Here is a 23,805-nt window from a genome sequence, read left to right on the forward strand (position 1 = left end):
AGTGGCATGCACAGTAACAATTCAGCTATCAGGGTAATCTCACAATGTCTCAATGTTTTAAACTGCAGTTGTGTCTATGTGTGTGTGAGTGAAAGAGAGAAGGGAAATGAGAGAGATGCGCTCATGTCAGGCCCCAGGTGTGTGACCGTCACCTCTTTCACCCTTGATTAGTGGCAGTGGTGGACAGGTGATCCATCATGGCTGTCAAAAAACCCCCCAAAAAACCCCAACAACAACTAACCCCCCCCCCCCCCAAAAAAAAAAAAAAACATGCAACTGGCTGGATCTGTTTGTCACTGACTGTGGGTTAGACACTCACAGATATGTAGAGAAAGAGACTGTCCTTGTGTGTGTGTGTGTGTGTGTGTGTGTGTGTGTGTGTGTGTGTGTGTGTGTGTATGTGTGTGTATGTATGTGTGTTGTGGAGTTGTGGGGTTTCTGATGCTTAGAAGCAATCATGTCAGTGGGAGTGTCATCTCTGACTCTGAGCTTGAAGCAGGGAGGCAGAAGCACACCCAGCTCAGCAGTGGAAGAAGTTACTACAGGGGTGGAATATGATCTTAAAAAAAAAAAAAAACACACACACACACACAAAACATTCCCCTTAAATAACCGTAAATATTTTTTTGATAAAGTTTAAATATTTGAATTTAACTGAAGTATCACCAGTGGTCTTAATAAATAATGGATTGATTTATTCCTCTTTCTGTCTGTTAACATCCATTGTCATTCATGTCCCTCTTTTTGTCTGACCAGCTTTCCATCAGAGTTGGTCATTTCGGATGAATCTGTTGCCTTCCGAGTGCTTGCCATAGTAGACGTAGTGACACTTGGCGAATACTCCTAAAAACAGAATGGGAGAAAGTTAGGTGAGGTGTGGGTTGTGCTTGTTGTTTTCAAAATAAATGTTAAAATTGAAGACTGTAATGAAAGTTGAATAGTTTTATGACAACAGGAAAATTATCCATTTGAACATATTCACCTGCTTTTGGACTATTCACCCTTCAGACCCTGTTGACACCTGGCTTCATTTATGTACATGTGTCAACAATGTATAGTGACCACTTGTGACTTGATTTCACTTCTCTGCTAAATAGATTTATAACCATTTACACATCGCTAAACAGTATGGACAGTATCTCTTGGAATATTTCTGTGCATTACCTCAAAACAAAAAACAGAAACACCCTTCTTGTCTTCCACCGGGCAAGCTTGTCAAAGGACAAATCAGATGATATTTGATATCATACAAATATGAATAACTACTGATCTACTGTAAAACAAACCTAACACGAGAGTGCAAAAAACAATTAAGAGCGAATTGTAAATATTGGAAGGGCTCTTCCTCAGTAAACCTTGGTGACGGATGTTGTAATAATATCGACTGGACAAGTAGGTCAATTTTACTTGCTTGTAACAAAATTAGCCATAAAACTTTATTTGGAAATATTCATATAGGTTATTATTGTAATGTTTCTCAAATGAGAACTAGATCTTAAATAATGACCATATCTAAGTAAGACTACAGAGGTGGACTGCAAACTGATGCAAATGCAGAATGACAATGCAGGTATCAAAAACAGACAATGAGTTTTGGTGAGAAACAGAAATCTGTTTGTTTACTACTGCGCAAAAACTCCACAGGGTATCTTTAAATGGCAGAAACTGAACAAGGTCCGGGATGGCTCCTTGTTGGGAATGAGAGGAGTTGCTGGGAAGGACGAGTGTCTCGCTCTAGAGAAAGAACAGTGTGGCCTCAGGGCAAAGTCCTTATGACGACAAACTTACAGTCACCCACATACCCAAACACACACATACCAAACCATCACAGTGAGCAAAGGTACGGGTGTGACATATATGTGTATATTTTGCTTGTATGCATGTAATAGACTGATAAAGCACTCTAGATAATACAAATCATTTGTGCAGTTGAGGAATTGCTGTGGACCCCTTTTTCAATATCTACCATAGTATAATGGTACCATGATGGTAATGGAGCTGCTTAAAAGTTGCACTTAATGAAGACATCAATATTTCATTTGATTTGCTTCCTGAAAATGCCTCATCATAAGCAGCCTGTAGCTTTGAATGTCACTTTGTTCTCCCCTGAGTAACAATACTAAGAGCTCTCGTCATTCCCAGTCAATGTGAAGGTTTAAAGTAAAAACAGAATAGTTCCTCTTCCAATTTCAGTTGAGATTAACTGCTGAGACAAGTCAAATGAAAGTGAGTAAAAGTCCACATGATCAAACAGGTCATCACAACAAAAGAAAATATTTGCAATTATTCTACTATTCTCTATACTAATACAGAGGTAAATTTATGTTGATCTATATAACAGTATGAGCTGGGTAAGTTTAGCATGAGTATTATCCATGTACAGAAGTCATTCAACCGGAACCTTGAAATTGTAGTCATAAGCCCCCTCTGCATTTCATAGGATGAAACCAAGATGGCCAGCAGAGCTTTCTTGTTGTAACGAGAGGTGTTGCTGTCCAGAGAGAGTGTTGCCGGGAGCACTGTGACTGGTCTGTGTAGACTCTGATGTCACAGCGCTCCTACTGCCACTTGATGAATAGGGTGGGCTGCGGAGTAGGTGTCACCTCTCGCCAAATGAGGCAAGGACAAGTGGCATTAGTGCTGTCAATGATCCTCTGACAGGAGAACAGATACAGCTTTCGCCAGGCTTTTTTAAATAGACATCAAGTGTATTATAGGAGGGAGCATTGGGGGGGGGGGGGGGGGGGGGGGGGGGGGGGGGGGGGGGGCGGCCAGAGACGGGGCAGGATATGAGAGACTTATGGGAGAGGCAGTGTCGCAGAGGGATGAGGGGTGCTCCAAGCACTACGTCCAATCACATAATCCAAAGAGACATTGTCAAGGGCGGGGGAGAGAATGGCAACTAAGTGACAGAAAGCAGAGACAGGGACAGAGATACTGGTGCCATATTAGTGCCAAGCATATTCTGATGCCACCCTCAATTCTAACCAAACCTGACACATCGCTTTCTATCCCCCACTCTCTCTGACTCTTCAAAGTAGGCTCTACCAAGTCACACTCACACACACACACACACACACACACACACACACACACACACACACACACACACACACACACACACACACACACACACACACACACACACACACACACACACAGACACACAGACACACACACACACACACACACACACACACACACACACACACACTTGAGCACATATACAGTACACCGACGTACACATGCACAAACACACACCAGTCCCTCGCAGCAGTAGTGGGTGTTCTGTCAGGCGGAGGAGCAGTACAGCAGCAGCAACAGCAGCAGCAGCAGCAGCCCACAGGCCCGAGGACAAGCTCAGTCAATCTAAATCTGGACTTTGTAGTGGAGCAGTGCTCATTTCCCCTCGTAGCCCAGCTACTTGAGGTGATCCAAACACTGAAGTGTGAGGAGCTGTCACCTCCGATAAAATCCGGGACCAGCTCCATTGCTGCCTGCTCCCCTGGTGTATGAGGGGTACATATACGTGTGTGTTTGTCTGTGCATATGTGTGTGTGTGTGCGCTTTTCTGACAATGAAGAGATTGGGGCAGGAGAGGAGGGGGTTGGGGGGTTGAATTCCAGCTGCTGTGATTTGCCTGGGGATATAGGTGCCACGGCTGGAGACTGCTGGGCTTGACACTACAGGACTCGTGGTGTCTCACAGCGCTCTGATCACATGGGCACCCGGGCCTTTCACATATTCACAGCTTTCCCGGCAAGAAACTCACTCTCTCCAGCAGTGGGGCCCTTAAAGAGATTACCCACTGAGGTACCAGAACCAAGGCTCCTATAAGACATTACCTAGAGGGGATATATGTGTAGGTTGCAACCAAAGCCTTTCAGAGATAACCTTCACAGATGAAGGAACTAAAGCTAAAGGCCCCTCAAGCCTTCACACTCTGCTGAGCTCGTCACTAGCCTGTGGGGACTGAGAAGGATTGGAGGGAACACATTCTGTGATTCTCCAGCACCAATCAGAAAGCTCTGGACAGTGCTTAAAAAACCTATGTCTGTGATCAAAGGATCAGAAGAAGAGTAAATTAAGGAAAAGAACAGAACAAAGAACAGGGAGTGCAAATGTGTCTCTTAATTTTCAGTACAACCTGGCTCAAGGTCTAGCTACATTTCAGCATTACATTAAGCAGTGTGTTTTGTGCATGAACACATTCCAGTTGACTGCGCTCCCTTCACAGTGAGAGCTTGCTCTTATTATGAGAGAAACCAGGAGAACGATGTGGTTGTCAGAGACAGAAAAGGGAATAACCGAGCCAAACTTACTCTTACATAATGGCCTCTGAGTCCGCGCTCCACCCTCTGGAGTTCTGCCTGATGAACTGATAGTTAATAACAAGTGGTACAGTGCCAAAACCCAGTAGTCTACATCCTCTGTGTATCCTTAGCCATGGATGAACACACTTGAATCAACACCCACCCTCAACCGTGTACACATTATTACGAACTAACACACACTTTTATCTCAAGCACACAAACACAGCACACAGTGAGAACAGTGGGAGCAGCCATTAAAGTGACAGATTAACAAAGTGATGTGGAGGCTAATGTTTCCATCATGCCCTGGTGGAGGAACAATCAGGCCTTTGTTCTGCATATGTCACGCAGCACCTTGTTGTCTTAAAGGGGAATAGCTAACCCTCTTGTCTTTATTAGAAGGCTGTAAAGTCAGTATCTTGTATTGCCCTCTTGGTGAATGCAGCAGTGTAGCTTCATCGTCAGACATTGTCTTTTCAGAGCTGATTACCCAAAGCATGTGTCCTCTCTACGGGGGCTTGATGGGCCATTGTGCCACAGTGTGAGTAAGCTAGCTGTGCAAAGTTTCCTATATTCAGTGCTTCAATATCAAACTAACATATATGATAAAACTTTTTTTTTTTATTATTATTTTTCATGTGAATCCATCCATTTTCTACATACAGTATAATCAATACAGGTGGGGCATAAATACATTCTATTCATTACAAACTAATCCCTGCAGACACAAACCTGCTCCTTACTGGAGTTCTGTTATAGGTGCAATCAGTGATATTGTATTGCCTTGTTGTACAGCATGGCCATTATATATAAAAGGTTTACAAGTGCAGTGATCAATACAATGTCAGTCACACAGTAGTGAGATTTCAGATTTGCAGCACTGCTCATGCTCTTGACTCTGGTAGACATACTCCTTACCCAGGATATTTCAATTTGTGCCCTGGGTATCTAAGCACATTTATAACTCTTAAAAATGTTTCAGCTGAAGAGTCTTTACTTCAATTTACAAAAGGCCACATTATGACAAAAACAAACAACAATTTCCTCCTATTGGATAAATAGTGTAAGTCCTTTTCCAAGCCTCCGTTCCATAAGCTTCACTTCAACAATGTATTTTTTCAAAAGGGGTTTCTCTCATATGCTTGTCTGAAATTCTGAAATGTCCAGTTTGAGTCTTTGTAAGAGGAGCTGTGGTGTGACATTTCCACAAGACAACACAACATATTAAGCATATAATATATTGCCAATAATATTAATTTTGAGTACTAGTTACTTTGATTCCCCTGTCACAGCTCACAAGGCAATGTTTTTAAAAAAAACCATATATTTGTGTTGAAGATATGTTATCAGCTGTCAAGAGAAGAAGTCAAGGTAGAGTTTCCCAAATGTGCCACAGAAAACAGGCCACCCCAGAGAGAATTATTTGCTTTCCGGTGGTGGCCTATTGTTTCTGTTCTGTGACTGAGTGGTGCATCAGTGACATGGGGATATTTTAAGTTTGATAGTGTTATATTTCCTCAGAGTTGCCAAGTGATATTCTGGAGTTACAGTCAATCCTAAATACATGCACTGCACCTCTTAAACGGGCATTATTTTTGTTTGTTTTATATTTTTAACCACATTCCAGATTAAACCATTTGAACAAAATATCTTCAACACTAAAATTAAAGCTTCTGTTGATTTAAGTTTGAGGTTTCCAAATTCATAATATCTCACATTCCTTTCTTAAAATTGCTGCATTTAATCATCACTCACACACACGCACGCACGCACGCACGCACGCACGCACGCACGCACGCACGCACGCACGCACGCACGCACGCACGCACGCACGCACGCACGCACGCACGCACGCACACACACACACACACACACACACACACACACACACACACACACACACACACACACACACACACACACACACACACACACACACACACACACACATTGGAGCATGCATATGCACACACACTTACAAGAGGGAGAAAGAGAGACAGAGAGAGGAGGGAGATCGAGTGGGTTTAATGATTGTTCCCTGCATACAATCAGCTTGACTCTTTTCAAGGGCCATCAATACGTCACAGAAAAACACATCCGACGGATGTAGCTTTTAACATCAAGGTTATCTATTCTCGGCATGAATCCACTCCCTCCACTAGTTTCTTGTCTTGTCTCCTTTTCACGTCTATCCTCTCCTCTCGTCTCAACTGCTTCCATTCCGTCTTCCTCCTACTCTGCAGTCTGTACTCTCTTATTTGCTTTCTTCCATTCCTTTCTTTTGCTTGTTGATGCCTCTTGTTTGCAGCATATTTTACCTCCTGTCCTTTTTTTCTCCCCACCCTCTAGTTTGGCCACTTAGCCAACAATTCCATCAGTGCTGCCATCCATCAGGGTAAAAATGCAATGAGAAAAAAAGCCAATTAACAAAGCAATTACACTTTCTGTATTATCTCCAAGGGCTGAAATAACACCGCCGGGCAGGTGGGGGATGGAGTCCGATAGAGCTGGGGGCAGGCATCCATAAGAGTTGGTGCAAGAGTGACTTATGAGCTTGGGGTGTAGGCTGCTGTGAGCCAGGGCTATTATTGTGGACATGATCCATCTCCGGCAGTCCTTTTATCAGTTCAGCCCAACGTCATGAGATGGAGTCGCCACCTCCTCTCTATAGGGAGGCCCACAGATAGATAACCCCCCTGCGTCAAATAAACCAACAGCCAGTGGACTGCGATTCAGCCTACTGAGAGGCAGGCTGGCTGGTACGCACAGCACATTGCCATGCAGAGAAATGGAAATGTTCACTTAGTATTGGTATGTTGTGTATGTGTCTGAATGTGTGTGTGCAAATGTGTATTTTTTTCCTAACAAGCGCCTGTTAAATATTTCCAGTGATGAAAAGAGATAAACAGCGATAGTACCAAACAAGTAGTATATCCAAATTAAGTGTCAAGATGGTGGGAACCAATCAAATGGAATCAATTAGGTGACTAAAGCTGGCCTCAGTTTGGCCACTGCAGATGCCAGCAGGAACAGAATGCTACATTAATGCAGGACATACAGTATTCGCTCCAGAAGTATATTTCCAACTGCCATCCAGCTGCTTCTTAACAGTAAAATGCACCACAGAGAAACAAAACACAACATACACTGTAAAAACAGGCTGTACTTACTTTGTTCTCCAGCAGGAAAAGCATTTCAAATGTTGGCTTTGCAAAAAAAATGTTGACAGTTCACTATACTTTTCCATTTTTGGGGTCAGCTATATCATGCATATTTTTGCCTCAATTAGTATATATTTCATCTAATATTCACCATACCATATTTAGATGACTAGAAATGTATGAGTTTATTTCTGGGTATCACTTAGCGTTTGTCTTAGCATTCGTCAGTAATTGGTTATCAAACTTTGAAGGAATGCCTGATATACTAAAAAGGCCATAACTCTTTAATGCTATATTCGATTGCAACCAAATTTGGAAATATTGTACATATAGCCACACTGCATCAGTGTGTAACATTTGATACAATTTCACAAAACAAAACAAAAATCTTAGTTTTGGTAATGCTTTGCCATTTACTTTAGCTGATGCTTTTCTAGACGAATATGCACTTTTATGCAAAGCCAACTACTAGGTATTTTTGTTGCATGTTTCAGTGTAATTTGTTCTTAATTCAGACAATCGCACTCTTCAGTCTGCAAAAGGATCACAGTGGCTTTTTCAGGCCAGCCAGAACACCTACTGTGGACCTGTATCTAATACAATTTTGTTGCACCACCTTACTGAATATTTTCTTGCCCCTACTCTGATTCTACTTGTTTACGTGTTTTTTTTCTTGTTTTTTTCCCATCATGATGTTACACAAGGCACTGAAGTTCAAACTTCACTCTTGACTTTTAAGCCGACAACTCACTATGATGTCCATTTTTGATCATATAACATGATCACTAGATGTCTTTATTACATTAACATTATTACATTTTGGTAGAATTATATTATACCTAAGAAGAAGGTATTGCAATTTCAATACAGGAGGGAGAGTAGTAGTTAGAAAAAACCGTGCAAGAGGGAACATCACTTTAAGTAAAACATATTGACAAAACCAACACAAGGTCCATCTTATCATTTTCATGATGTGCAGTTCTAACAAAAAAAAAGTGAAGGCTTAATATGACACGCTGAAACTAAATCTATGCATACTCTACATTGTATAATAGTTAACCAGCCGAGGTGTCATCTGTCTCTCGAGTCTCAAAACAAAACTTCTGTGTGTAACTTTGAGAATTAAAGTGACATTTGTCCTCTCTCAATAAAAAATATTTAGTCCATTAAACATAAATAGCTGTCATTATGATGAATGCCCTGGGCTCAGTCCTTCTCTGTTCCCCTCTTGGCTGTTTACTGCGGCCAAACAACTGCAGCGCCTGCATGTTCTCAACTTCAGCATATTGATTAAACTTTTAAATAGCTGCCATATAACCCTGGGACATCAGGAAGATTAATTTGCATCAATGTTCATCTGTAATTCATTAGCCATTTATACTCTCCACATCCACACAGGCTATCAGGGAAATGCGCCCCATTTTTCACCCAGGCAGACGCTGGGGAGAAGGCAGAGAGAGAGGGATGGAGGGAGGGCAGGAGAGACAGGAAGGAGGGGATTATACTACCTACAACAGAAGAAGTACTACAACAAACCAAGAGTGCAAGACGGTAAAACATTCACATTCACTTATTAATGGTGCCATTTCATATAAATATTGGGAAAAGCACCAACTATTAATTGCTGAAGTGATCATAATTTGTACAACAGTCTTGGCTTAACACGCCCTTATAATGTCACGCCCATCTATCAAACCAGAGAAAGACAGCATAACTGTTGCCTTCTCTGTTGACACTTGATGAGGCTCTGACGTCAGACCTTCCAAACACTTCTCACCAGGCAGCCTGACATGTTGTATACTTCCCATTCAAACATCATGTTTCTCCACCACAGTATATATACAGCACTAACACACAATGTATACTAACATTCTTGAGCTTTAAATCATTAAAATGTGTCATATTTTTGTTTCCATTGTCGCAGACCAAACTTTCACTGGGTGTTCGTTTTGATTTCATAGTTGTGTGTGTTTTCAATTATTTCGGGTGGAAGAGTCCAAACCTGACCCCAAAAGAGAAAAAGGAGAGATTTAGAAACTGTGTGCATGACTCCGGTATAACGAAACAAAATAAAACACACGCATATGCACGCACGCAGGCACACACGCACAGAGGGCAAAAAAAGGATAAGTAAGTGTGTGTGGTAGATGGAAAGTTGAAAGATTTACTATTGCTACAGGCTGATAGGCTGTCAGCGGAAGGTTGCTGGGTCATGGCTAAACCATCCTTGATCAATACCAGGCTGATTTTGGCACATGATTCTCCTTAAAGTGAACCAATAACACAAACTTTATGTTTTTATACGGCTCAGAAACCAATGGCTACTATTATTATGGAAGCAAGCTTTGCTACTAAAGTTATTAGTTAGAAAATAACTGTAATGAAAACAGAAATGTAATGAATTATGCAATAACAGTCTATAATAAACAGACCTGCAATGCGATGCATTGTTTTAAACTCATACGCAGCATTGGTTCACATATGAAAAATGACACTCCATCATTGTCAGTTCACTAAATGGCTATAATCAAACACTTTATATTGAGGATGGCATTATTCATTGATAGGTGAATTACAGTTATAACCAGATAAATGCCTATTAGTCTTTGTACTTCCAACTTATGAGGATGAGAAGGAAATTGAATTCTGGGGCACATAAATTTTGACTGAAGAAAGAGATTACCGTTGTGGGGGGTCTATGAAAAAAAAAATGGTGAAATTAATTTCAGTGACATTTATTCCTCATAGAGTCAGGAGAGAACACTGGTTACAATAGCTCTGGAGTCTGGAGATAAGAGGAGGGTGGTTTAAGGCGGGGGACTTATAAAGTCCTCAGTCCCCTTGGAGTGTCTTTCTCAAGGCATCCACTGTCATCTAGCCAACACACAGACAACCCACACCTTGCATATAAAGTAACAAAAACTCTCCTGTAAGCACTATAATGACAAGCTAGTTATTTACTGCTAGAGTTATTGAAAGAGTTCGTCTACCCTTAAGGGCACATGAAACCACTAATGACGCCAGTAATCATAAGCGCTCATTTTCTCTGTCAACAAGTGGATCACAAATCACCACACATGCACACAACGCAGCCTGACACTGATCGATTGTGTTCCTCATTACACCCAGGATTTCTAATTAAAAGAAAAGCACAGATAAGTGGTTCAAACCTCTGACCGAAATAGAAAGAAAAAGTGAAAATAGCAATTAGAGCTTTGGCTGTGTTCGGTAATGGTGCCGTTAATAAGAGCGGCTGGTGAGTCACTCAATGAAGGTTTAATCACTGGGACAGGATTCAATAACAAAAGAGCATAATATTAATCACCAGAGAGTGATAACTTCACTGTTCATCTCTTTGACATTGGAGGAAGGGATGAATTAATGATGCTCTCCATCTGAACACATTAAATAATAATTATCAGGCAAAACAGCATGAAAGGGACTGCATAATGAACCCCATTGTCAGGTCAATTACAACCACATAAAACTGTTCAAAGGGAAGTAGCTTGTTACTAGATAGCCGTAGTAGAAAGGACAGTGGTGGCTTTATCCAACACATCCTCATAATGAAAAGAACACATAGGTTGATTGTACCTGTACTCCAAAACGACTCATCTGAGCGTTTTCTGAAATACTGCCTCTATCGGCAGGTTTACAGATCACTAATAAAAATGTTTTAAAGTGTGACAACACTGTGGTTGAGGTCTGGTTAGGTTTAGGCAGAAAAAGCACTTGGTTAGGTTTTGGGAAAGATCATGGTTTGGGTTGAAGTGATCACTTGAACTTGGGTGTGGGTTAAAGTTACTTCCTTATAGTTATACCACTATTGTTGTCACAGTAAACAAAACAGAAAACACCACAACAATTATTATTAGTTATGTAAAAAAACAACAACATCTTGACTCGCAGTTGGAAATGGGAAGCGAAAAGTAATCTCCTGAAATTTAAGTCCATTTTTCGCCATCTATCTATAAGGCCATCCAACTCAACGTGCCACCACTTAATATGAAAATTTGTCACCTTATATTGACCTCATCTGAACGGTTTTATTTTCCCTGAGGCATACTTGCTATGGCCGCTAGATGGTGTAAACGTAACTAGAGGTTGTTTTTGATGACTTAAGTTTTGATCAATACTTTTTTGTTATGAGGATGGGCTGCTTTATCATTGGAAGGTGCTGGGAAACCTATTCCTTGTGATATCAACGCTGTGCCTAAAATGTGTTGAGGGGTTGAAATACAATTTATACCTAGAGGGCACTGAAACTCTGTTTAGCTGGACATGCCTACTGTAAAAAGCTAGAAGCGTTCAGCGAGGCATTCAGTGAGGAACACATCGAAAATTGGTTAGCAAAAGATAAATGACATGACAATGACAGTGTTTTGCTGGCTCTAAAGCAATGTCAGTCGCTAAGTGCCATGGTAACTAAACTCAACTATAAAGACAATGATGGACTTCACGCATCAGTGGACAAAATGGCACCTCACTACCTGTCAGTGGCAATTTTCATCAAATCAAAGATGGCCAGCAAATTTAGCCACAAGAGGAACTGCTGCTGGAGTTTTACACATGCATATAAGTATGCACAGATAATGTAGGCGTGCACTGTGCAGGAGTAGTTTCTTTCGTCTCACCATAAAATTGATTGTTTCTTGAAAGCTTCCACTCAGCATCGGGGAGATCAGGTTGTCCTCTAGCTTCTGTTCTTGTACTAGACATCAATTACCGCATGATTGCTACCACTCTGACATACTCTCTTAAACAAACAGCCCAGCAACCTCCAGCATGACACACATCAATACTAATCCGACGTCTTGTTCCACAGTTGCCACCCTCAGACCCTGGCTGGCTGCACCTGTCTGACTGGAGTGTCCAGGGTTGGCTGTACTCCTTCACACATCCTTCCCCTGCAGACATCAAACACTTATTACTCCCCATCCCGGTCTTGCTAACTGACTGGTCTGTCTGGGCCACACTGGGACCCCATTATTAGAGTCATTTCAGTGCCCATCCTGACGCCTGTTAGGCAGTTCTCTACCTGGGGCTCCTGCTCCCTGCCTGCCCGACTGAGTGCCTGGCCAGCCAAACAGTGATTGGACATGACATGGTGACAGAAAACAGGGGAGAAGGGCAATAGAAATAAAAGAACAGAGACGTCAGAGTGAGGCGGAAAGAGACGGAGAGAAAGAAGGTGGGTATGTTAGCCAGGGCCCTTGTGGCGCAGGGTGTGCCCATCAACACGGATGAGCGTTAGCCAAGAGCCGCATGTCACAATGATGGAGGGGCTGGATCACTCACATCAGAGCTTCATCTGACTGTAAGATATCAATCTCCAGGCTTAATCCAAAAGGACATGGTAAAATACCCCTTAACATTGCTCTCCCACCCTGCCTTTGTGTGTCCCCTGCTTCAGTCTGTCTTGCAGCTGAAAATGTGAGTAACCTTCATTGTTGGACCTCAATCGACCACACTAATTTTCACATCCCATTTCCTCTGTCTCCAGTACTGACAGTCAAATTATGATGGACAAAACAGTACCTTGACATATGGTATTTAGCACAATGTGTCACTAAGTGGCATGAAAAAAAGAAAAAAAAGTATAGATTACTATTTATATGCACTGTATATGTGAATTATTTCAAGTCATATCATGTCAAGTATATTTGATCCAAATCATGATTTGGATCAGTGATGTAGGAAGCCAAAATAGTTATTTGTAAATAAAGTTTTGCATTGACATTTCTTATCTGGAAAGCTTGAGATGGATACTGTTGAGAAGTAATCCTACATGTAGTGAATGTCTAATATTGTTAACCCTACTTGGATTTTTTTTTTTTTTTTTTGATTCATGGTGCAGCACTAAGAAGTCATCACAATGAGGTGACATACCGCACATGTTAACTGTTTAATGTAAGAAGATGTACATGTGCATACAGTATGTGTGCATTTACTGATTCATTTATGTAATTGCTACCTGAATGGTCTATTACATTTATTGTTTCATCCAAACAGCATTTTGTTTTTCCATTTTAGCAAAGCCTAATGTAATTACTGCTAAAATGATTAAAAATGGCTCTGAATTGTTTACAGAAGAATGTATTAACGGCAGTAGAATTGTTAATAACAAAATACAGCATGTAAATAAACAGTTACTGTTTAAAGTATTAAAAACTGTATTCTTGGTGACATCATACAGCATGCGGCCCAACGTGTGTCAAATTACATGGTTTCATGTCCAAATTTAAACTGATGAAACCACAGTAGCCAATCAGGTGTAAGGAAGAGGTGATGATAGGTTTATATTGTGTGGAATATTTCAGCCCGCTCTGGCCTCCCTGTGCCCCATTCAGATGGATGGCTCCACTGTAACTCTACATCTCTTAATTAATATGACATATCCCCTGTTCATATGCAGAGACTGTTGGAGGGGACAGAGAGATGAAGGTATGAGCAAATGATTAACTGTGGATCTGTCCCTCCTTGTGAGAAATGATCTTGCCTCTTCTGCTCTCCCATGTCCTCCCTCCTCATCTCTCCATTTCCGTCTCACTCACTCCCTCTTGTCTGTCGCTCTCTTTGGCTCACTTCATTTCTTTCTGTGCCCTCCCTTCTCTTTCCCTTTCACTCTTCTCTTATCTCTGTCTCCCTCTCCCTTTCTCTCCCCTGCCCCTCTTCTCTCCTCTCCCCTGCTTTCCCCCTGACACTCTCGGACTGTCCTCAGCCCCCTGCACATCTCCTGACAGGTAGAATAATAACACTCGTACATCACTGCCCCGAAAAGTCCAATAACCTAAATCTTCACTTGCCACACACCCCGGGACTCAATTACTTTATTGACATGTAATCTTCATAAGGGGAGAAATATTGAGCATGTAAGGTCAGCCGGTTATGAAGACATATTATCATATTATCTGCATGAGGGTTGTAGGGGCTAGGACCTGACAAAGCTAATTATAATGGTACATGTTTCAGAGCTCAGAGCGTATTATCTGCTTGGCTGCTTGGTTGAGCCACAGCTGAGGTAAAGAGGAGAAGGGGATGAGATTCCAAACCTAATAGGGGCTGGATGTCATCTTAGGGCATGGGAATTAATGAAGCCAAATATTATCGACTGCACATCACAGCACTAATATCCTTGATTTGTTCATTGTATTTATCAGGATTACCTCGCCATAGTCTAATGGCTAACAGCATATCACAATACGAGCTGACCAAGGAAGCAATTTCTACAACTGTACAATAAAAAAAAGCTATTGCATCCCTTCAAGTATCATATAAAGAGTGCAAATAAGCTGTTAGTGTTGTAGCTTAAGTCATTTCTCAGCCAAAATGTCACAGTGGGTTAGCGATGGCATGAAGGACAGATGCCCATGGCTGTGTTATCGCTTCTCTCCCAAGGTTGTCTTAATATCATCCTTTCAGCTCCGCTATTACAATCTACTACCTGCTACATAAAGCACAACAATAACACAAGTGATGGTACAACACATTTATGGATGTACTCTTACAAAACAATCACTTTATTTACATTTCTTTTCACCATGAATACAGACAAGAGAATTATACAATGGTATATTGCAAAGGAGAGAAAATATAACCAAGCTATTTGAACCAGAAACACAATGGATCAAAGTGCACAAACAAGCAGTTGGTTAGCCCAAAGACATTGCATCTCAGGGTCAGAGTGTGCAAATAAAAAACCACACTGCCAGACATGTTAACTGTTCATTTCACTTCATCCAATATCATGCCCTCTTCCCCTGTCTTTGTTATCCAACGGTCCGAATTCTTAGTTCAGTGTTACAGCCGCAGAGTATGCCTAAAGTGCAGAGAAGTTGCACAGCACTGCCAAAGGTTATGTGTTAACACTTGCTAATGGAGTCAAATGGTGAAACATATTTTAACTTTCTTTTGAGCATCTTCAGGCACCCAACACTCCAAAGACTGGAGCTATTTATGTGCAATAAAATAGTTGTCAGTGATTCTTTCATGAATTTTTACTGTACTGCATTCTTACGTTACCCTGCTTTCTTTTAAGGAGGCACACATTCTTACAGCAGTACAAAACACTCAGCTCATACGCTCAACAAATACTATACACCAATGTATAATCAAAAAATCTTTCTTAGCAGATATGATATGGTTTGATGGCTACCAATTCTGAAGGTTTAGTTCTGAATGCATGTTTGTCCCGAGGGGAAGGGGATGAAGCAAACAGCCTTTTAAATCACAACAGTCTGGGATAAATTCATGTGTTTGACCAAAATGACTCAGTCAATCCAATCATCTTCCACTGCAGTGACATAACATGCCAGAGACTATCCACAAATCAAATTATGATGGTGAAATAACTTGTCCACTTGTATTATTGTGACAGAGAAACCTGCTCCGTCTGTTTATAGTGACTTAATCAGCAATTCAAAGTGACGGATTAAAAGGTTGTTTTGGACTTCCTAGCATTTCAGTGACCTCGCTCTTTTCATTCTGGTTGAGCTGAAATGTTGATGCCAGTGCAAACCGTAAAAGAGATACTGACTGAAATGCATGTTAGTTCAAAAAATAGGCCTGACACTAATATCCAGTTGACCTTATGGACTTTAATACAGGGCAGGACAGGCTGACCCACAAAATTTGTGACACTGTGTCTATGTTTGGTTCAGCTCTGACACTGTTCATGTGGTTGAATAGAAAATCTGAAGTAAATAGAAGCTCAGATCCAAAGCACTGAATTCCCAGCGTATGGGATAATGGTCTTCTCTTTAAAAACACAGAATCCAAAACAGGCTTTCATACAACACGATGCAATGAATAATCCAAATGGCACTTAATGTGAGCTATGCTGATACTCTGACAATAGTTTGTGTTCAGACATCACAGCTTAGTGTCTCCCAATTGTATATTGATGTCAAGGCAGTTGACAATAAATCACTGGATTCACCAGTGAGTGAGAAAACAGTTTAGACAATGGCCCAATGGAGCTTACCATAATTGACAGATGAGTTCAGCTCTTTCCACCACAATAGCTTTGGAGCATTGAGGGTACCTGGGAATGAGGATGTCAGTGTTTGTGTGTGTGTGTGTGTGTGTATGTTTGCATGCGTGCATGCGTATGTGTGTGTGTTCCAGGACCTACGACACTCTACAGAATAAGTGACTGCAGTTTTTTTTGAAAAGATAGACATTTTTTAATGTTTATGTTTGTTGACTTGTGTTCACGTACTGAGTGTTATCTACATGGCCAACCAGGGAAGGTAGCTGTTTAAGTGTGTCATTGCCACTTGGAGCCTTTCCTCTGACATGACACGGTAGTCCACTTTATGTTGCTGTGTAAATGATCACTGCTGGCCCCTTTTCTCACTACATATTAGTGATTCCATGGCATGTATAGCTCTGTTGCGATCATGCCTGACAGAAAGGTTCAGTGATGTAGAGCAGCTGTTAAGCCATGCAGAATGTGTTGTCACCCAGCATGATAAACTGGCCATCGAGTGAATTGGAATCTAATTTGTTGGAGCCATTAACCAGACCAGCATTAAGGCATGTTTTCATCTTGAATGATTACGGCGTAAGATCAGTTACTCTAGAATTACGATCTACAGTCTACTCAAAATATAATTTATTAAAAACACCCTGATTAAAATATATGATCCAACAAAAACCAACAAGACACATATATTTAAAAAGCACTGCATCTTGTTTTGTTACTTACTGTATCATACAATCTAAAATATGAGACATTTTGTATCTCTCTGTAAACATCCCTGGTAATATACTATAATTACAAAGCTACAAGGACTTATTGTGGTCTGATCATGTCCCCTTTAGCATGACAAGTTGTCCAGCATCTGCCAGCATGTTAGTAGCTATTCATCAGAGTGAAGGGTAGAGAGCCCTCTCACACAGACAGACTCCGCCTGCTCACTGAGCAATTTGTTTCAAGGGGTACTGACACAGAAGAAAACTGGTGGACCCAACATCCATCCTGCTGTAAAAATATCCAAAACCATCTGGCAGCTAGCCCCTATCCTAAATTACTATGATGGACTCCCACCTTTGGAAACCACGAAGGCTACAGAAACCTTCTCCAACTTCTGATTGAAAGTACGAGTGGAAAACACAGACTGCATCTCAGTTGTCCTGAACCACAACTACAAATCATGGAGGAAATGAATAATAGTGTAGCTGCATTAGCAATACCAGCATTTCAGAGCAGTAAGACCTATCCACTTTGGGTGATTTATGTTCTGCTACTTTCCTGAGAATGACCAGTGCGACTGGGAAGCAGACCAAAGTCCAGAGCACCAGCAGTATGTTTTTCTAAGAGGGCTAGGCCAGATTGGCAGGAACCTGTGTCCTTGTCTATCAGTCTGACACATTTGGAGTACAGGCCAACATATTGCTTCAAACTTATGTCTGTTATTCATGCTTGAGTATGTCTTAACGGGTGAGTCCAATTGGGTTTGTATCATCATAAATAACAAAGGTTTGTCTGCAATGGTCACGGACGGTAAAGATTTAGGAGGTTACATATTTTCATGCTGCTGAGAAAATGGTTCAAAGTTTGTAATCGTCATTTTTCAATGGTGATGAATGGAGGAGTTCAAACTGTTTCAGGCTCAGAGTTCAAACTGTTTAATAAACTAATATAGGTGTTCTACAAAAAGTGTAGCATCAGTTTAATTTGTACAGTGACTTTAGATTAATAAGATACAGATAGATAATGTCTCACTTGATCTGTGAAGTCTTTGCAGCGTCATAATGAAATCGCTTGGATCCCTTAAGTCAAAACTGTTTAAGCATATTTTAAACCTGACTGTGAATCAGTCCTTATTTAGACAGAATATCACAGAGGGAAATATTTACGTTCATACCAGTACTGAGAAGAACTAACAAAAAATATCTTGGAATAGCTCTGAAGCTGACAGCGCTATCTTTCCACTTTAACTTTTTGCTGTATACGTCCAACATCAGTTTAAGAACTCAAGATACTCAGGAGACTCTCTCCGCTACATCAAACGGCAAGGTAAAAACAATAGTGTCACTGACATTTCCCCAAACCCAGCACAAACAGAATTATTCACACACTGTGAGAGGAGTGCCATCCGATAACGGAGAGATAATGACACTTGGTGGAAGGCAGCTTTCTCAAGCAGTTTAAAGCTGGCACGTCAGAGTTCAGCAGTTAAACCTGTCATGGAAGTTGAGGAGGTTATCCTGGCATTTTAATCTAGCCTGCTTCTGAAGGAGAAAACACTAAGGTGATTTCCATGGCTAGTAATAACAAGGACAGGCCTGCTTCCAAAAATGAGCTCTCATCACTTTGGATGCGGACAGTGCAGTGTTATGTGAGGCTACGGTGAAGGATTGCAGGCCCAGTTTGCCTTGTCCCCTCTCCCCTCATCCATCTCCATAGGCCGGCTTTAATGGATATTCATGTTGCTGAGCCAATCCACTCCTGGGAGGAATAATATCACATCATCTGACTCAGATAAAGGAAATAGAGCCTGACCTCATACAGTGGAGGACTGTACTGCTGTGATGTGCTTTGATATGCAGCTGGTGCTACACACAGAATGGATTAATGTGACTGAATTTACAGGTTTTGTTCATTCAATACTACGAATCTGGGTTTGAAAAACTGCTTTTTAGAAGAAGTCAGTAAATTAGTATTTTTGTCTGTTTGAGAAGGTCATACACGGTTGCGTACATGCATGCTCCAATATATCATGGTGTAAAGATATGGAATATCAAAGCACACATATCATTATTGATTTAAAAAAAGTAATTGTCATCACCTTTAATTCATGATGTCTGATTTTCTTTGGTTTTACATATTTAAAAAATTTAATTTTTTTATTTTACTAAATCACTTCGTATTTATTATTTTACCTCTATTTTCTTGAGTTAAGGGAGGTATGTAGTATAAGCATGTGGCTTCTCAACCACATCTGTCTTGTTTTCATGATTTTGTATCGATGAACATAAAAAAACTAAAACAAAAGACTCAGAGAGTGTAGGAAAATAATATCTTACTCATCAAACAATTTCTCCTAAAAAGCAAAATGAATAATGAATACATTTCTCTGTTTAATAAATGATGCCGTGCTTTAAGTATATAGTTTGGCAACATTTCTGAGTGTCTGTGTGTTCATTCTCGTACGAACAAACAAGACCATTTTACTGGGGTTTAGATTACTGTGGCTGTATTCTGATTTACATGACTATATCTGAGACAAGACACCCACTCATTGGAAACAAATCTTTAACACCTCATCAGCTCATGAACTGGCAAACACTGCTAAGACATAAAACCTTCAAGCAGTGACGAGTGCTTGGGAAACATTTTTATGAACTCAGTAACCGGGAAGAAGGCCATGTCTTTACTTTGTCAATTCACCTCATCGAGTTTGTTGCAAAGGCTCACTCAACACAAGCTCATGGTATACAGCTGGCAGTGAGATATATCATTCTCTATAGCAATATTTCATCATCTGTCTTTGGTTGTTGATGCTGATGGCACGCATTGTCTATAAATTGCTTTATTACAATAGAAGCAGTTCTGGAAAGCGTGTATTGGACCAGTGTGGTGGAAAAACTCAAACTTTGCTCCCTCTATATACCTCATTTTAGTTGTGTGGGGGCCAGAGCAAGCCTTTGTGTTTAAGAGTGATGTTTATCAGGGGACAGATCCTGCTGGTATAATCATTACGAGGCTGAGTGAAATGTCTTGCAGAGCACGTACATGTGTCTAATGGGAAACGTCAAGGGTGCTCTGTCTTTTTTCACTGAGCTCCAAAGAGGACATTTCCATACTCATGGAACATGCCAAGGCAATCCAAACCAGAACGGGAAGATTATCAGCAGAGAGATGAGAGTTTTCATTCTAACTGCAGAGTGACATCAAACAGAACTGAGGTATCACTCAAGATAAGCACGGAAAACAACTCAGGAGTAGAGTAACAGATGTGTGAGGTAATGTATCAATTGATTTACCAAAAAATTCCATATCCAACGGCACATGTGTTCTCCTTAAATCACATAACTTTAGAAACAAGCTCATATTTCTATTCATAACATCATGTGATCCATGCAGTTATAAATCAAATAATCAGTCCTGGCCATTATACAAGCAACAGTAAGCTGACATTGGGGAACTGTATAACTGTTTTGATTCATTAACATTTTTTAAAGCCGTCAAACTCACTTTTAGTTTTACTAAGTGTATTGTGCAAAGAACATTAAGTCATCAGTCAAACCAACAACCTTTCCCTTCATAATGACAACAGCTAAGTTTCAGCACTAGCAGTTTAGTTATCCATTAGTCATGTATCTCATCCAGATGTCTGGTGGAGGAGAGGAGGGGAGGAGATAGCAGCAGGTGTAGATCTCTCTGAGCCCAGCTGAGCTCTAAAAGGCAGTGCTTAGCACCCACAGCTCTGTCATCTGGCCTCTCCCCTGTCTCCACCAGCCTCTCGACAGCCCATTCCTCATCATTTACCCCTTTTTGGCAAAGCCCAGAGCTCTTCTAATGGGCTGCTTTGAATGCTTCCAGATGTTTGTTTATTTGTTGTGCAGCAACTGTAAAACAGTTTACTCTTAGTCTGGATCTGTTCCCGTTGCTCAATTTTTTGGGGGGCTGGGGGGGTGAAGCAGGAATTGCGGTGCAGATCACCCCAACATGTAACGAAAGAGAACCGCCAAACAAATGTGAGGCACCCCATGGGTGTTGTCAGGAAGTAGCTTTTTTTTTTGCTTTGAAGGCTGCTTTTCCCCTGGGATTTTAATAACGGTTATGCGCCATTTAAGATACATACATACAAAGTAGCTGGAAGCAGGCCCAGAACAACAAGATTAAAGGGGCCCAGGGCTCATACTGTAAGGCAGATTTCAGGCCTTGTCTGTTTACTCTGCTTGTACAAAGATATCCCTTTCATTTACTGCTGTCACTGCTGAGGGATGGCCTACTCAAATTTAATCTGATACCTGTAAAAAAAAAAAGCAGTTACTACTGCCTAGCATATTTATTTAAATACAGAGAGGAAATGAAAGGTATTTTATTAAAATCTCCTCTGTGCACATAGATATATCAATCAAATCTGAAGCATCTTTTTTTACATACTTCTACAGTTATAATTAGATCTATGAAATAAACTTGTGAATCACACTTCAAAATGTGTCACCCAAAGAAAATGACAAGTTGGTAATAAATAACCCAGCACATTGTTTTGCATGGACCATACTGAAATGATATTGTCATGGTAAGACACAGGAAAGCATTGTATCATTGGATGTGGCTTATAGCATAGTACTGTCTTCCCTTAAATTAAAGATGGTGGTCAATTAAAAGCCGGTGTCTGATGAGGCCACAAAAGCAGGCTGGGGAAAAAACAAGGGTGGATAAACTCCTGCCCCTTATATAATGTGCAAGCCAGTTAAGTATAAATAGTCGTTACCTGGATGTAATTCCAGTTCTATGAGTACATTTTTAGCCAACCATCATAGATAGGGGAGGGGGACGGAGGAGGCGCAAAATCATTTAAATACGGGGATAAGAGCACATATTTTAATAATAATGATGGTAGCAATACGACATGAGCATGGGTAACCAGGGTAACCAGGCTAACTTGGCTGGCAAGCAACATCCATGGAAGCCTGCTTCCAATAAAGGCTCGAGACCCTCTGCAGCTGAGGGAAATAGAGTCCCTAGCCACTATTTGGGGAAATACGTATTCATGAAGACACACAGTACTCTAGGCTGGGACTACATTTTTTAATGCTAGACTTAGAGTTGAGTTGACAATTGGACTAGTGCAGAGAGTTTGAGCCAAGGTGACAGTGGTGAAGGATCCTCAGGCCCCTCTGCCAGACTATATACTCCATTCTACTGTCACGCCTTCACCGAGACACACTAGAGCCCCCACTATCCTCCTTCACATTGTCTTTTGTCTAGTTCTCTCTCATTTTTAAGTTTTATTTCATTGTTTAATGCTCCTCCTGTCTCCTCATCTCTTCTTTATCTTTTTCTCTAGTTCTGTATATCTATCTGTTGTCAGACCTGCTCTATGAAACACATGATTTAGATTGCACTACCACTACAGCACATCCTCCCTCCACTCCCTCCTTTTATTCTCCTCGCTGCTTTGTTTTGCTCTGTCTCCTCCAGGTTGACTCCTCTACCAAGCAAGACAGAAGCTTATCCTGGAGTTCTGTCCTTGGTTTCCACCCCTTTCTCCCTGGGCAGTGACCTGCCAGAGCTGCCCTCCTCTGGGAGCTCCTAGCTGCTATAATTACCTCTGGCACCAAGACTCTGGGGCTTCCACACAGGTGACACGGTGGAGGGGGTGGGCACGGACGGTTGAAAGGAGGAAAGGGAGGTTCTTTCTGTGCAGCCGACAGGGCGATGTCAGAATTGCTGCTGCTTGCTACTGCTGGAGTCAGAATAAAACTATACAGCCTCGCTTGTACCGCCATTAAAAAAAGACCACTTCATTAACCCTTAAAACAATCACATGGGGTATAATGTGGAATACCTGGCGATGTCCATACATTGTGAAACGTCATAATTTAATATACTTCTGATAGAGAAAATTGCCTTTTGTCTGTGTGTGGTTTCTAAAATTATAATACAAAAGTGAAGCAGTACTTTACACTACAACAATGTACAGAGATGACAAACACATGATATCTAGCATGACCAAAACCCCTCACTTTTTCAACAAATCAACACAATGTGTAGTGACTTGTTTAATTTACCATGGGTATCAAAAAACAAGTGTTGCTTTGAACAATATAAAATCATGCTGCATTGTGTTTCAACCCTATTGTTCATATCCTCAATTCAGTAAAGGCTCAGTTGTTTGGAATTACCGTTTGGAAATGTTGTTAGTTGTTTCACTGCTTTGCTACAGCTTTGTTCTCTTTCAATGAGAAGTTTTTGTGACCGTCTCCCACACATATAAAAAACTCCAGTATGATTAAGAAGAGTAAATACGAAAAAGAAAAAAAACAACATAACAAAGAGCGGGGGTAGGGGCTGGAGGCAGGGACATGAAGAGGAGGTGAAGGGCGAAGATGAGGGCTGTATTATCTAAGACTGCAGCACTGCATCATAAAAATAACAAATGGAGACTGTCACTGCTGCTCACATCTTAGACAGAGGGGAAAATATTTCATGTGTCAGATCCCCTCACCTTTAAATGGACTATTCTTAGCCAGGTCTGATTTTGACAAAGCACGGGGCCCTTCCTGTCCTTACATCCGGTGAGAGCTGCCACTGGTCAGGCTGTGATGACATAGATCTGTCCTTGGCAACATAAATGAGGGTTGTGGGC

The 23,805-nt window shown here is 41.1% G+C and overlaps 1 protein-coding gene across 1 annotated transcript in view; it reads right to left on the bottom strand.

Moving 5' to 3' along the window:
- Positions 1–609: 609 nt before the first annotated feature.
- Positions 610–23,805, bottom strand: part of lrmda (leucine rich melanocyte differentiation associated) — a 206,846-nt gene continuing 183,650 nt past the window's right edge. The window contains exon 7 of the mRNA XM_062430139.1: positions 610–843. Within this exon, the coding sequence (XP_062286123.1) occupies positions 764–843 (80 nt within the window). The 3' untranslated portion in view covers positions 610–763. The remainder of the gene's footprint in view (positions 844–23,805) is intronic.

This window comes from Scomber scombrus, chromosome 12 (assembly GCF_963691925.1).
Source record: "Scomber scombrus chromosome 12, fScoSco1.1, whole genome shotgun sequence".
NCBI classification, from domain to species: Eukaryota; Metazoa; Chordata; class Actinopteri; order Scombriformes; family Scombridae; genus Scomber; species Scomber scombrus.